The sequence below is a fragment of the Charadrius vociferus genome, unplaced genomic scaffold, assembly GCF_000708025.1.
Source record: "Charadrius vociferus isolate BGI_N301 unplaced genomic scaffold, ASM70802v2 scaffold90, whole genome shotgun sequence".
Classification (NCBI taxonomy): Eukaryota; Metazoa; Chordata; class Aves; order Charadriiformes; family Charadriidae; genus Charadrius; species Charadrius vociferus.
The window spans coordinates 9744807-9759865 of record NW_009647222.1 but is presented as its reverse complement, the minus strand read 5'-3'; the positions used below and the strand labels follow the sequence as shown (position 1 = coordinate 9759865).

At 41.1% G+C, this 15059-nt stretch overlaps 1 protein-coding gene across 2 annotated transcripts in view; it reads right to left on the bottom strand.

Moving 5' to 3' along the window:
* Positions 1 to 14283, bottom strand: part of PARVB (parvin, beta) — a 42325-nt gene extending 28042 nt beyond the window's left edge. The window contains exons 1-3 of one of the 2 annotated variants that reach the window (XM_009879706.1): positions 14247 to 14283; positions 11497 to 11586; positions 8495 to 8565 (exon numbers count right to left, since the gene is read on the bottom strand). In XM_009879706.1, coding sequence (XP_009878008.1) covers positions 8495 to 8565; positions 11497 to 11586; positions 14247 to 14283 — 198 coding nt within the window. Of the gene's footprint in view, positions 1 to 8494; positions 8566 to 11496; positions 11587 to 14246 lie in introns of those variants that run through there. The other variant, XM_009879709.1, reaches the window with a different exon arrangement.
* Positions 14284 to 15059: the final 776 nt, after the last annotated feature.

The following is a 15059-nucleotide window of genomic DNA, read 5'->3' as shown; positions in this document are numbered from 1 at the left end:
GAAAGAGTTAACAGGCCTACTAACAGGAGCTAAGCAGACCCACTCACTAGATCCCTGCCATTAGCAACAGGATAGCATTTTGTCTTAAGCTATTGCAGAGCACAGAAGTCTGGAATTAAAATTTTGGTCAAATGGACCTGATGACCATTCTACAACATATATAATAGTCCCCATATGCTGACCACTGTAACTATGAAAATCACTCCATCACCTGCAAAACAGGAATGAACATAAAGAACCTTCAAAAAGAAAAGGAACTGAGTTAAGTTTTCCAGGTGCCAAAGATAATAATTTCCAAACAGTTACAGGAAGAACAGCCTTGACCGTTTGAAGTTGGCAGTAGTACTTTCCTCCAATTTATTATCTGGAAAATTAAATAACTTTCACAAAAATAATATAGTTATATGGGAAGAGACACAATGTTAAATCCTGTTAAATCCTTGATTCTATAAGAGGAGAAGAATACTGCCAGTCATAGACATGCAAAATCCATTAACTAGAGACACCTAAAGCATGAGCCTCATTTAAAAGTTCTGCAGCTTTTAATTTGCTTCATATAGAATTATGGATTCTTTAAATTCACTTTCTGATTACATCCCATACTTCTACCTCTTCTCAACAGTCATGATGGCTAAGAAAGTTTGGGGGTTTTAGTATACAACAGATTCTGTAACAAAAGCAAATAAACAAAATATAGACAGGCTTGCAATGGAAAACACCCACCTCAGCAGTCCTAGGAAATACAAGCATTTGAATATGTTAGTCACAAGGACATTTATGTAATTCAGCCTGGCTACTGAGGTTCATCGAATCTACCGACCTCAAGTAAGTTTTGCTAGGCTTAGTGTCCACAGAGAAGTTTACAATCCAAACTAGTGCTTCATGTACCTCTGATCTATCTCTTTAGTACTTCCAAAGCATGCTGAAAATGTGCAGGGCTGAAACTCAGCTCTAAAAATAGTGTAAGTGGTGAATTTTAGCTGGGTGATATGGCAACCAGTCAATTCATGGAAAGCAAGGATCAGCATCAATGCTGACATATGTAAATCACTTTTGCCCTCTAAGCTGACCAAAGGGATGAAAAATCTCAATAATAAAAATTACTCCTCTAAAGAGCTTTCTTTCAAAATAAAGTGTTTCTGATAAGTTATTCACTAATCAATATCAGCAACTTGTATCAAAGGTGGTTTCGCTAGAACAGGTAAAGGAAAAGTGCAGGTGGTGTTTGAAGGCAGATGTGGATATACAAGGATGCGCTCTGCACCACTATTATTGCCCCACTGCTCCCCTGTGACCTGGCAGGAACCTTATCTATCTCTTGGGCCATTCCCTCTATCAGATGGCCTCCGCTGTGCAGTTACAGCTGCCACCACTACTCCAACACATGCCACCAAGTTGTTTCACACTCTCACATCCACTTAATGCCATTTCTTGGGCAGGAGGATCATGCAGTTTCTCCCCCTCCTTCCCCTGCCTCATGGTCCCCTCCTGCAACAGCTTCATGGCTTGTATTGCCAATGAACCGACAATCGCACTTCTGCTTGAGCAGCCCAGCCTGCTGGCACTTGGGGTTCTGGATGGAAAGGGGTATTGCAGCACCGTGCCCTGGCAGGTACAGTCATCCTCTCACTTTGGTTGTGGTCACAGCAGCAACACTGGGAAGCCTGTCTCCTAACACATGCTTCAACGTGCCCTGGAAACCACCTTGCTTCTATGTCACGCAGCCCGATATAGATATCGCATATGGGCAGAGAAAAATGTCAGGACAATTGCACTTCCTGCATTTCACCCTCTAGCAGTTCTCAGGATGCCTCTTCAGCAGCCTCTGGATCAGGTCTACTCTCCCTGCCCAGTCCTCATCCTCTAGAATTAAAGCTAGGGTTTTAAAAAAAATCGTAACATGTCAGCTATCACCTGGCATAGGGCATCAAGCCTTTGGATTTCCTTTGAAAACCCCAAGTAAAATTAGCTCGTCAGAGATCACAGCCAGCAAAAGATAAAGGCAAGAAGATGCAGCCTAAATTAAACAGTTAGCAGAGCTCTGCTCTGCAGGTGGGGAACCATGATCACATTTGGAGAGAAACCTCCAATCAGCTACTCTTGTCTCCTCCAGTCTTCTTCAGGGGATAGAAGGACATTTATGGTAAAGGACTGGAGAGACACATCAGACAAAGAATTACCACAGCTGGAAGACAATGAGAAGAGGGATACCATCTTTCACCTCGAAAACTGTTCACCAGTGATACAGAAAGGTGAGTCCTAAATAACAAGATACTTTCTTGTCCCAGATCGTATAGAAAGAGATTTTAGAAGCCTATCAATAAGGTGACTGCCCAATTCCAAAACAATACAAGTTTGACATAAAGAGACATCAACAGAAAAACAACTGAAGAAATCAAAGTCATAGAAGATTTAGGTATTCCATGAGATTTACAGAGCAGCCTTTCAAAAATTATCTGAAGTTCAGCTGAAATTATAATTTGATAATCAGATCCCTTTACAGTCCCTATAGGAAGAGGCCAGATTTCCAGAAGTCCTCAGAAGCTTTGTTAAAGGAAGACTCGGGATGCTAAACTATTTGAAACCATTAATAAACATCTTATTTTGCCTTTCCTGTGCTGAATGGTATTGAAGTCAGAATCTAGAAAATGCCAAGGAATCACAAATAAAAGTCTAGAAGTACCTGCTAATGTAGGAGCCAACATCGCATTTCCAAGAGTGTAGGTACGCAGGAATCACAAAGTGGCTTTGGGTACAGGGTGTTAAAAAAGGGAAATACTTACACTATGTGCTACTTAAATGTTTCGGAGAAATTTAGCACTGAAAAACTTTTGGAAAAAAAATACATAAAAGTGATACAAGTTAAACAAGGTCTAGCCATAGTTATTTTATTATTTTAATAGTTCATCACCTGAATGAAAGAAAAATATCCCAAAGAACATTCTAACTTCTTTAGTATTCAGACTACAACTTCAGCTCCACTAGAAGAAACGAATTTGCAATTTATATTTAAGAAAAAAAATCCAAGTGTTTCTTTTTTCACAGCTCTTGAAGACTGGCAAGCGTTTTAATTAAAAAACAAACAAACAACCCCAAAAAAATCTGCTGTCCCACCTCATGATTTCCTGATTGCGTCTTAATTAGGAGCCTGGAAAAATCTTTCTGCACAGATTTTTTTTTTTTAACTTTTACAAGGGAAATAAAGGATCATATTGCTTACTGAAATGACAAACATGCAGAAATACTTTCTGACTCTCTGCTCACAGAAAGTCAGCTCTCCAGTTCTTTGTAGTTGCTCCTTCATGCAAACAGAAGCAGAAAATATTCAATAACCTGAAAGTCTAAAAATTTAAACAGTTTGATACAGGCACAGAGTGCTTCTGGGAAGCAGACAGAAGGTGCAGACAAAGAGCTTTTTCTGTGCATGAAATATGCTTAACGTCGATCTATCTGATGTGTCACACTCCTCTACCCATTCCTTCATTTCTGGGCCTGTGCTTCATACATCTTCAGCTCAATATTGTCTTTTAAGCTTGGGCTGCATTAAATAATGGGTGTAGGAGAAACACTGCAGGACGGAGGAAGTGTCAGCGCTAACACCATGCCTCTCCTTACATACAGCAGCTGGTGAAGCCACCACAAGATCCCACACGTGGCTGATGATCTTCAATACACCCAAGACTCATCTTGTTCAGTACCTGGAGACTCACAAAACAGCGTGCAGGTACACGGAGATGTTTGTTAGGTCACTTAACTTGTCATACCTTCATAAAAAGCTACTTTTCTATGGTCTTTGGGAGTAGCAGCATGATTTTAATACTTTAATACAATATCCCCATGTCTTCAAAACCATGCCTACCCTTTCATGCATATCCATACTCATATAAAACATCTCCAAACAGCGTCAAATGCTCAGACACATGCACTTGTAGTTGTAAACTTTCCAGCGGTGCTTTAACTTCTGACACTTCGGTTTATCGTATCATTTTTAGGACACACGCACATGTCTGGTTAAATGAACCATGTTGCATTACTAAACATTGAGCTGAAAACTAAAATTCGCCATGAGGCAGACAGCTGAAACAAAAGAGTGCTAGAAATCTAGAAGGAAAAATAAGTCTGTTTTTTTTTAGTTCATGCAAAATGGGTTTTTACACCAAACTTCACAGCTCAGCGAAGTATTTTTGTTCTGCAGGCTGGCTGAGGCACATTCAGAGTTAATCTGCAGAGTTCAAGGACATAAGGACCCCACAGTCACCACTATGAACAAAATGAAAAACAAGACAAAATATATCAACACATCTGGCACAATGGGAAAACAGGAAGCCCAGTCACCAAAACCAGCAAAGAAAAACCCTGGTTTCAATGACCTTTTCCCCCCTGACTTCTGGGAGAATTAGGAAGCAGAGATCAAAGGTATGAAAGCTTAACTGGCTTCAGCGTTGAGCATGAAAATTGATATTAAAATTTCATATTCAGGTCTGGAAACTATTGACGAAGCACAAAGCACTGGCAGCCTGTAAACAAAGAGAAGGCTTCTTGTTTTCAAAAGCAGACCACAGAGCGTTTAGGCAGCACAGTTTCACTTGGTCACCCGTGAAACCTTACCAAAAGGACAGTGGCTTCATTTTGGTTTTCTTTTCACCACAGTGAGTTTAAAAAAGCCATAAAATTAGACATGAAAAAAAGATGATAATTTCTAGGACAGTGAATGATTTACTACAAATAAGAATGTTTACTCGTTTCAGCCAGTATCTAGATCTGCAGTGCCTGGATCTGTATTAAGTTTAGATGAAGCTTTAAAGGTCAAAAGTTGTTGCAGTATCAGCTGATCTAACAGAAGTCTTTGCAGGGAAGGAAAGCATCTTGCAACTGTGACTTGCTGTCTTTTGTCAAGGCAAGGCACCTTCAGACAGGACCCAATTCTTGCAAGCTGCTGCTCTAAAATTTTGGATTCAATTAGTAGAAACTCTTCTTCATACTTTTCCTACCAAAATACATGAGAAAACACTGGGAAATCTGCCACTTATGTGAAATGTTAAAATATCTTTTCAAAGCCTCTGACTCAATTCCTACAGCCTATTAACTCTAATTATGTTTAGAATGACAAACAGCAATGAAGCTTTTAAAACTTTTACCCTTCAGACATATCTGAACTAGAAGGGGAAAAAAAGATTCCTTCCACCTTTACACCCAATACACAAAGAAACACACATGAACAAGGGAAGCACACAGACCAGCCCCTCTTCTCCCCTCCTTTTTTTTTAAGTATTCAAAAGAGAGCTAGAAGAACCCCCAAACACCCCTTCCAAACAGTAACATGGACTAACTAAGGGAACTTTATATATTAATGGCAAGTGAATTTTAAACAGATTCACGGTAACATACAGAGTAGAAACCTGACTCTGAAGTATACAAGAAGAAACAACATATCACAGGACACCTCTGTATCCAATCACAAAACAGCCCAAACTTATAATTCAAACATTTGCCTTAAGTTAGTTGTGCCCTTGTCACTTGGCAAATATTGGTCAATGAGTAAAAGATGCTTACACATTTCAGACACCAGAAATAGAGTATTTTGTGAATGAATTACTTATACGTATATATATAAAAAACGATAATTCATCTCTCTTCCCCTGATCTGAACTTTCAGCTTCAGGTCTGTTCAGCCATGTACCAATCTATGTTTGGTTACACACAGAGCAAATGAAGTGAGGAAAAAAGGCCACTGGCCACAGAGGGAACTTAGTTGAACAATTCCTATTGACAAATTGTGGCCAACTATTTTTAGAATACCATCAATGATGATAAAAAACAACACTTTGAGGCACAATTCTAGTTCCTGAAGATTTTCATATGTCCAAGAGGATTTAAAGCAGGTATTTTAGCATCCCCAACTAAGCAGATTTCAACAAGGGGACTCACTGTATGTTTGCTTTAATAAGAGTGAGAAATGAGACTTTTTGTTGAGATTTTTTTCTGTTGGTCTCTCCGTGTTACCACAATGCTATACAATCTGTCCCTCCAGAGTTACAACAGCTCTGTCAAAATCATTTCCAAACGTTCACACAAGCTTGCACTGATCAATCCCACTATGCATATCATTCCTAGGGCATGAGGCTTACAGAAATTAAAACAACATTTTGTGGAGACAAAGAGATATTAAAGCAGTGTCAGCAACAGATATGTCTGCTGCTTATTTGCACTAAGATCCATTTACCCAACTGCATGTAACTGACAGAACAGAAACACTGAAAATCAATGATGGCAAACCATTGGCATGTCTGACTCTGGTGTTGAAAGAGATTTGGGCTGGCACCAATGAAACTAAGTCATACTGCCAAATTTCAAAAAGCATGAGGCTCTGTTGCTGCTATTGACACATTCCTCTTGGAGGGGAAAAGAGAGAGAACCACTTTGAACTACAAAAACCTCCATCTATTCAACTCCTTGCTCCTTGCTAGTCTGTTGAGATCTTTCATTTCAAGCTCTGTGGGGCATGCAGTCTTTTCTGCTGGCTGCTGCTGTATAGCACTTAGCATGCCTAATTCTCATCCAGCACTGGGGCTCTTGGAAAATGTCATTAACCACTGAAGAACAGAAAACAAGGAATAAATTGCTCATTTTTTTTGCATTATCCAAACTCTGTAGCATAGAATAGGTTTTGCCAACATAATTCAAGCCTCTCCCTGCCTTACAGATTCACACCAACATAGTGTTAAATATTTCTCTAGCTGAACCTCTGTAAAAACTTTCAGCTGCTGAGAGGCATGGAAATGATTAGCAGTTACCTAAATTACATAATTTTCAAGTAGGCACTCTATAGGACACATCTCTCCTTTGAGGATGATCCCAAGGAAACAATCCCCAGTTACATGCTGTTCCCTGCACCAGCTGCTGCAGTTCAATTGGTAATACATGACTCTCTCTTCATGCAAGTGTAAACTGGCGTAGCGTACCAGAGCCTGATTCTGCAATGCCCTGTAAGCACTCAGACACATTCTCAAGTGCTGCTCCAGTCCCGATTCTCATTCCTCCTGAAGGTTTTCAGGTTTTAAAACGGGAAAATATAACCTTGCTAGACTGTGACATCCAGGGAAGACTCACCAACTCATAATAAATTCAACAGCAAAATTCCCAATTTAAAAGCAATTCTGATTCCCAGTATCAAATCTCCTGCATCACAGAGTGCATATGGTTTCTTCACTGCAACAACTCTGGTTCAGCTGAATTATACATGATAATATCACTGCTCCACTACCAAAGCAATCACAGTACATTTTGAAAGAGTGGTGGCACTGTACACTTTGAGAGAATTCATGGATTTAGCTACTAACAAAGAAAGAATGTGTGAATTCACTTAATTTAAATTCTAATTTGAATTAGAATAACAAAGAAAACTGAGCACAGCTCCTTGCTAAACTCAGTTTTACGTGGTTTTGTAATCCTAAACATGTTATTGCAGTGTTAAAAACAGATCGCTGGGCTTGTTTTAAAGACGTACCAGGTGAGCAGGTTGCTGCGGTATTCTGTGAAGCCTACGGGTGCAGCCAGGTGCACAAGCTTTCCTGAAAGGAATGTGCTCGACCCCCTGTCTAGAGACGGTCTACACTACCCAAAGTTTTCAAACTCACCGATCTACAGCTGCATTGTTGTTTCTAACAAAAATAATTAAAAAAAATAAATTCAAAATGATAAAGAGGAAGTGTAGCAGGAAGTATAACACAAGCACAAATGCTTTTTGGAAAGAGATCATATTTGTTCAGAATTGCCAGCCCTTCGCTCCCTGCTTAAACTTTCACTGTTAACCTCAATGCCACCGCAGGTTCTAAACACTAATCCCTCAAGATCAAATCCTCCATCATGAACACTGCTGAGGCAGAAAGCCACACCTTACATCAGCACAGCTGGGAACACCATTATGAACGCCTTGGGCAGGTGTCTCCAGTGACAATACAGATTCAGGACAATCTGGCTCCTGCCCTAGCACACAGGAAAACTGAAGACATTTCTTCTTTAAAAAAAAAAACAACAGAATATAGGGCAAAAAGAATCTCAGTTCTAACTTTCCATAACACCAAAGGTCTCCCTTGTTGTCCCCCGCTATGCCCTTGCTCATTTCAGTCCTACTCTTTTCTCTCCTGAAATCTCACTAATGTTTTCCAAAGGTCCTTCCCTGTTTTCACAGGCAGAAGGAACCTAGATTTACATGCAGTGACTGCAGGTAGATTCAAGCTAAGCACTGATCCTCGCTGTGACAATCACAAGGATATAAATGGACAATGGAATTTTACTCCATAACTGCCATAAGCAATCTGAGATTCAACCTTTTCTTGTTTCTCTTGTTGCTTTTACTTTGTTGATGACCTCAGTTTTCACCCATACACTTCAGTAACAAGATGTATTCCTCAACTGTATTCTTGGTAATCGGCTTGTAAATGACTCCAGCTTACTAGTTAAATTGAAGAAGGACAAAATAGTGATTTCCTACCTTGATCAGCTCCTTGAACTTGGGGTCTTCTTTTGAGTTAGGATCAATCATAGTGCGTTCCTCATTCTCCTCTGTCCAAGTAAATGGGAAACTTTAGTTAGATCCACTTCAAATGTACACCACTGAAATACTGCAACAATTCCTAATCATGATGTAGCCTGTCAGCTGATCAAGACATAACAGTGCCCAGTCATCATCTTAGCAAGGGAATATCTGATGATCAAAGTGTCAGGCATTTTTAGAGACGTGCAGAAAGATAACACAGCCCTAACTTCCCTAAAATAAGATTGTTTCCACTGACCTTCCCCAACTCAGACCCTGAAGAATACAACAGGAAGATCGCTGTCCTCTATACCCTGTGGGGCATGTTAATATTAACGTGCCAAAAAGTGCAGTCAACTACTTTTCTCTATCTCCTCAATTTATATTAAATTTCTATTCAAAACCCCTGTCCCAAATTACAACACCTTGAAGAGCGTAGCAAGCTTACGGCAACTACACTCAGTGCAACTGCTGAGACTTGGGCTGACAGTCTGTGCCTCTACTCTCTGGTTCCCTGAAACTTGGTCATGCATGTGGCCCCAAGTGCCTGAACTCCTTCACCTCTGGTTAAGCTGGAGAATGAAAATTTCCCCAATTTATATCAGTTGTACTTGTGCATGAGGGAAGAACATAAAATAGATTTCTGCTGCTGCTGTAGAGCGGACAGATGTGAGAAATGCTCTCCAATAATCAGCAGGACAACCACAAGAAGCATGGACTAAAAAATAATTTTTAGAAGGCACGATTCGATATAGAAATGTTGGTAGCAGAATCAACTTGAGCTCAGTAAGGCTGACAACCAAACAACCTTTGGCAGAATTATCTTCACAACAGCACATACGGACACGTGCATCACGTGCATGTTTATATGTTACCATAGATATGGATACTAGTATTTAGGAAGCAGCTAGAGCAAGTCTCATGCTTTAAAATCTGGTGCTTGCTTTCAAGACCTCTCCCTGCACTCTTCATTTTAGCTCCTTTAGTAACGAAGTGGTAGATGTGATCTAGGTTAGATCTGTTCCTTTAAGCGGACAGCAAACCCTGGCTACTACACAACTGGAATACAAGGATGGGTGACAGTGTCACAGCTACATGAGGGGATCCACACCTATTCAGCTAAAATAATTATTTATAGACCCCATGAATTTACCTTTAGCTGAGTCTAGACACACCATAGAGAGCACTATTTTCCTACTGATTTCCCAATTTCTTCCAGCATGACAATAAAGGAGGGGTTCCAGTATGACCACTGGTCAGGCCATTGCCACATTGCATAGAGGAACCCTTTCCAACAATAACCAACCTACAGCGACTTCCTATTGCAGTGCTAGACTTTGCCGCTGTCAGATAGGAAATGTGACACTCACACATCCTAGACACAAGACAGACTCTACCATATAGCTGGGATACCTTAGACTTCACCCAGACATTTGGGTTCAGTATTTTTCAGGGCCCCTAAGCTTTACTTAAAAAAATAAGACCCTGCTCTCTGAACATACTTGACAAATTTCTACAAACCTAGGAAAAAAACGGAACTCTTGTGCTGCTTTTCCCCCCCTGTTCCTTTACTTCCTCTTTACTCCCCGGGATGATTCAGCTCAGTCAGTAGAGCATCTGTCGTTCATTCAGCGGCCAATCCATCCAGCCCAAACCACAACAGGCAGTCTAGTCACAAGGAAGTGACACCCACTACACACCCAAATTATTGCTAACTGAAACCCTGAACAAGATTTGACCCGTAATGGTATACGATTCACCACAGAACTTTGCTTAAGGGTCACCGGTAGTCATGTCTTTGCATGACTGGCCTTCAGGAGTGGTCCTGCATCTTCTAAAGTCATACACACCTTTAGTGGTACCCAGAAGAAATCACTGGAGTCACTCCTGAGCCATATATATACACAGAGCAATCGACACTTTGTCCATGTCTCAGAATAACAGCACTTTGCATTTCCCACTACTCATCTAATCAGAAAAGCTAAATGACTAACGCTTTTTTGTTTTTAATTTTCCGGTTAATTACTTGTCTCCATGACAGCTTGCTTCAGCTAATTACATAGATTAAGAGACATATGGTCAGAAAAGAAAAAAGTATTTTATTCCAACAAGTTTTAAACACTTCTTGCTATTAAATTATGCTGTTGGTCTTGTAGGGACTCGGGGAAGGCAGGGAACAGAGAAAACAGGAATTTGAATATTTACCTTCTTTCTAAAAAGCATTCCTTGTTTTACATACTTCTAATCACATTTAATTACTAATTTCAGCAGTCTAAATGCTTATCTGTTCATTCATTATCAGGTCCCATTTTGCTGTACTGCCACTTGCAAACTGGCAGCAGTGACCCAAGAATGAACATGGCATCCACTAGTTAACAACAGTGTGGTATGTACGTTGAGACAGGGCAGCCTAAGGGTTCCATAGGAACCACAATACACACTTCTGCTACAGACTTTCTGTGGTTTGGTCCTTTTGCACTTCAGTTCCCCATCTATATACAGAGAGAGAGGATACCATTTCCTTACCAAAGAATGTCTGTGAGGACAAATAAAGACCAAGATCCACTTGACCAGTGGGTTAATGGAACTGAAGTAACTCTTAAGCAGACAAATTCAGCAGTATTTTCCATCTAATTATTTGCAAATCTTAACTTTATATTTGCTTTCAGGGTGACCACGGAAGAACTCAAGTTCTCTGCCAATTCATTGAACAAGTCAATTTTCCCATAAACTACCTAGTTTAAGTGTATCTGCATAGCGGGCACTGCTCTTTAATTCCAATTTAGCCCTTCGAACTTCTAGTCTCCATGTGACATGCAACAGTTCTCAACTCTCATGCCCAGCTCTCTCAGTTTCAACTGAGCAATCTACATTCAAAAGTAAAGCAGTGGATATGCGGGTCACAGTGGCCACCTTCATTAATAATTGCTTAGTTAAGGTCTGTAGCTTGAATACTTTACCTAACAGTGTGTCTTCTGGATGGATGTCCATGGCACTTGGGTTCATTGGTGCATTGATAGCATTTTTACCTTCTTCTTGGAGGTCACTCACTGAAGAGAGGGGAAAAAACAGAAAGAAAAATTGTAATAAATGCAAAGTTTGCAGATATGTAGGAGTTGAAGTGGATACTCATAATAAGAGAAAACATCTGGTAGATCCATTTCAAAATATGCCCACAGTTTATGGAATTAAGAAGTGCAGCCACAGTGGAAAATAAAATCAAAGTAACATCTCTTTATAGGTTTTTATTAAACTGAGCCGCCACGTTATTGGGTGAAAATATTTTGCAAGAAACCCAATTCTGTGGTAAGAGCAACCTCAGAGTGCTTGCTTCTCCAGAAGGAAGGAGGGTGAGCTTTGTCTGCAGAACAGCCCAGATCTAGAGCAGACAGCAAACTGTAAAAACAAACTCCTTTTCTGATAGCATGACCACCACTCATCACCACCTTTTCCAGCTGCAGAACAGCAGGAAATGCAACTTGCTACTGGCCTTATTAAAAGCCTCAGAAAATCCCAGGGAGACCTACCAAATAAAGATGAAAATGTATTTAATTCTAGCACTGCCACTGGCTAAAAATAAATGTAGCACAAGCTGGTGAACACAAATCTGGAATTTGTGATTTCAAGCTCCTACCCCAAACCTACAGCTCTCATTTGGAAAAGTCAGTAAAGTACCCTTCATCAATAAACTGGATATTAAACTACTTTCCTACATCCTGCCACATGGGAGGAACTGAACTTGAGAAAAAGTACTGAACAACTGTTTAGTATCTTCACAGAGCTTTACAGTAAGAAAAGAGCTAGAAATACTGGAAAAATTTTACACTTTCCAAGGTACATCTCCCCCTAAAATCATATTATGATTATTTATTTTAAGCCAAGCTATTGAAGTACACACATTTGAAATAGGGGATACAAAGACACTGTAATAGCCCCATCTCTTCAGCTAGCATGGGCTAAGACCATTTGTGGCAGCATTTGTGGTACGGCAGCCTCCTTGGGAGAGGTCCAAATCCCGTACTCTTTTAGGAGAAAAGCAAGGATTTCTAAATAAATAAGGTCAGCAAGACAAACTTCTCTGGGCAGAGAAAACGAGGGACAGTTAACTAGTAGTCACAGTAACCCAACAAGCACTTCCTTCAAGAATAGTCACTATTCTGCTTCCCAGTTGGAAAATCAAACCACAGGCTAATCATTTGCATGCAGTCTGCAAACGTTACAAAATTCTGCATCAGCACTTGCTTTTTTCCAGCTTGACAAAAGGGGAAAACACAGTGGTCCTACTACCCCAGAGAAGTAGAGGGAAGAAGAACAAATGACTGCCCCATAGAAGGAGAGGGAAGAAGAACACACTACAATCCCCACTCCTTGTCTCACGGATACTTGAAAAGAAGGCGCTTAAAACATGTTACCACATTTCTTAATTGCAGTTCCAAGATGTTAGCTAATTCTGGTTCACAGCATGATACTGAGCATGACTAAAATCCTCAATTATTAAATTCTGTTCTTATGTTCTGCAAGCAACAAACACCAGTCCCATATTTTTGAGACCTTATGGCTTATGAACCATGTTAGAGCAGCTGGTTAGAGCGAACACGCACAGAGCCTGCGGGAAGGGGGTATGCCAGCAGCAAGCACGGCTTGCTTTCTGTATTGTGTACCCTCTGCAAAGGGAAGGGAAGGGAACAGAACAGCATCCTCAACTGCAAACAAAATGCAATGTCTGCAGGCTGAGATTTAACCTCCTGAATAAATGTCGTTATTAAAGAAACTCCCTATTATCCATTTTCTGCATTCATTCCCATTTTTTGGAAACCTCTCCAAACAAAAGCCAGGGAGCTAAGAGGCCTCATGCAACAGAAAAACAGCTCTCGGCATGCCCTACCCAGCCCTGTCTGCATTACACCCAACTAGAGCTTTCTCACCCAAGCAGCTCCTACACTGTGATGCCAACAGGAATACAGCCACCAGGAGGCACAAGAAAATCATGTGGAAACTGGACATAACAGGTGAAAATTTTCAAAACCCTGCTAGGACTATAAATGCCCAAATTCCACTTAAACCACTCGCTGTTTGAAAGTACCAGCCTTCTTTCTAGATGTAACGCTTTTCATTATCATAGCACTGCTGTCATTCTAGGAATGCCAAGAGTCCAATAAGGTCAGGGCGCCACTGTTCCTAATGTTCTGCAAATGCAAAAGAGAGCTGCCAAGTTCCTCTGGGCAGTGAATATCTGGTACTGTCTTCAGTGTATACTATATACAAAATGCTGCATACATTTCAAGACAGAATACTTTTAAATGCAGCTAAACTAGTTTTATTCCCAAAAGTTCCATTAAGATAATACACTTGCTCTTTTTTTCATATAAAAATTATCTCCACTCTTCCTAACAAAAACACCTTGTTTCTGAGCAATTTACTAAACTGAAAGAAAACATTAATGTGAATTTTTCTGTTAAGCCCCCATCCCTCACGACATGAAGAGCCACATAAAACCCTTACGCCTGCCTTCAGACCCAGTGTGGCTGAGTCAGATCCCACAGGACCACAACATCCTTTCTCACTGCTACTGGCAAAGCACGGCTATGCCAGCAGAAAGCCTCCCAACGCCTGCTGCCCAGGGACAGCCCTGCTTACAGAAAGCCCCTACACCAGGTCCTAGGCAGACAGCTTCGGAAGAGATCCTTGCTGCAAACGTAATGTCTCCTACCTCCTTTTTTGCGCCTCTTACAGAGGAGCCCTGCCATCCTGGCCTCAGCAGCACAAAGAGGTCACACGTGAACCGCATGGGCCGTCTGAATGCTGAAGGAGCGGCAGCAACTGGATAAGGGGCTGCCACCTCGGGACTGCCAAACCCACGTTAATTTAGGCATGGTGACACAGGAGGAGGCACGAAGATAGCCTCCCAGCTGCTAAGGGAGGGGGGGGATAGCCAAGCGCCTCCCTTGGCCTGCGGCTGGCCGCCTAAGAGCAGGCACCTCAAAGGTCGCATTTTCTCTGCAAGGAGCTTCCTGAGAAAGCCATCTCCACCCTCTGGCCAAAGTTTGGTTCCCCACTGCAACAGCATGCCCCAGGAACGCACGGATTCACAGAATGACAGCCAGCACGCAGAGAAGCAATTGCGCTCAGGAACATAAATTTGCCAGGGGTATTCCCAACAACTGCTGCACTCCACAACCCTTTCACGCTGCACTTGAACAAATGCTGAGGACTTTTTCCTTGCTCGCTGCCCCCAGTATTCACTTATCACTGTTGAGCAAAGAAACAGAAGCAGGAAAAGGAAACTGAGCCACAACACTGGAAAAAAACAGAGAACCCACAAATGAGCAAGTGGAGACATTTAAAATAATAGTCAGGATGGAGCAACAGGTACATTTCTGAGAAGAACCTGATAGGTGTTTTAGTGAAAATTTACAACAAAGAACGGCTTTCAGCCCATGCTTTCCCAAACCCAAAGGTACTGTAAAATATTATGGATATTAACAGATTGGCAAATGCCAACCTCCTCGACTTTGTATCAGCA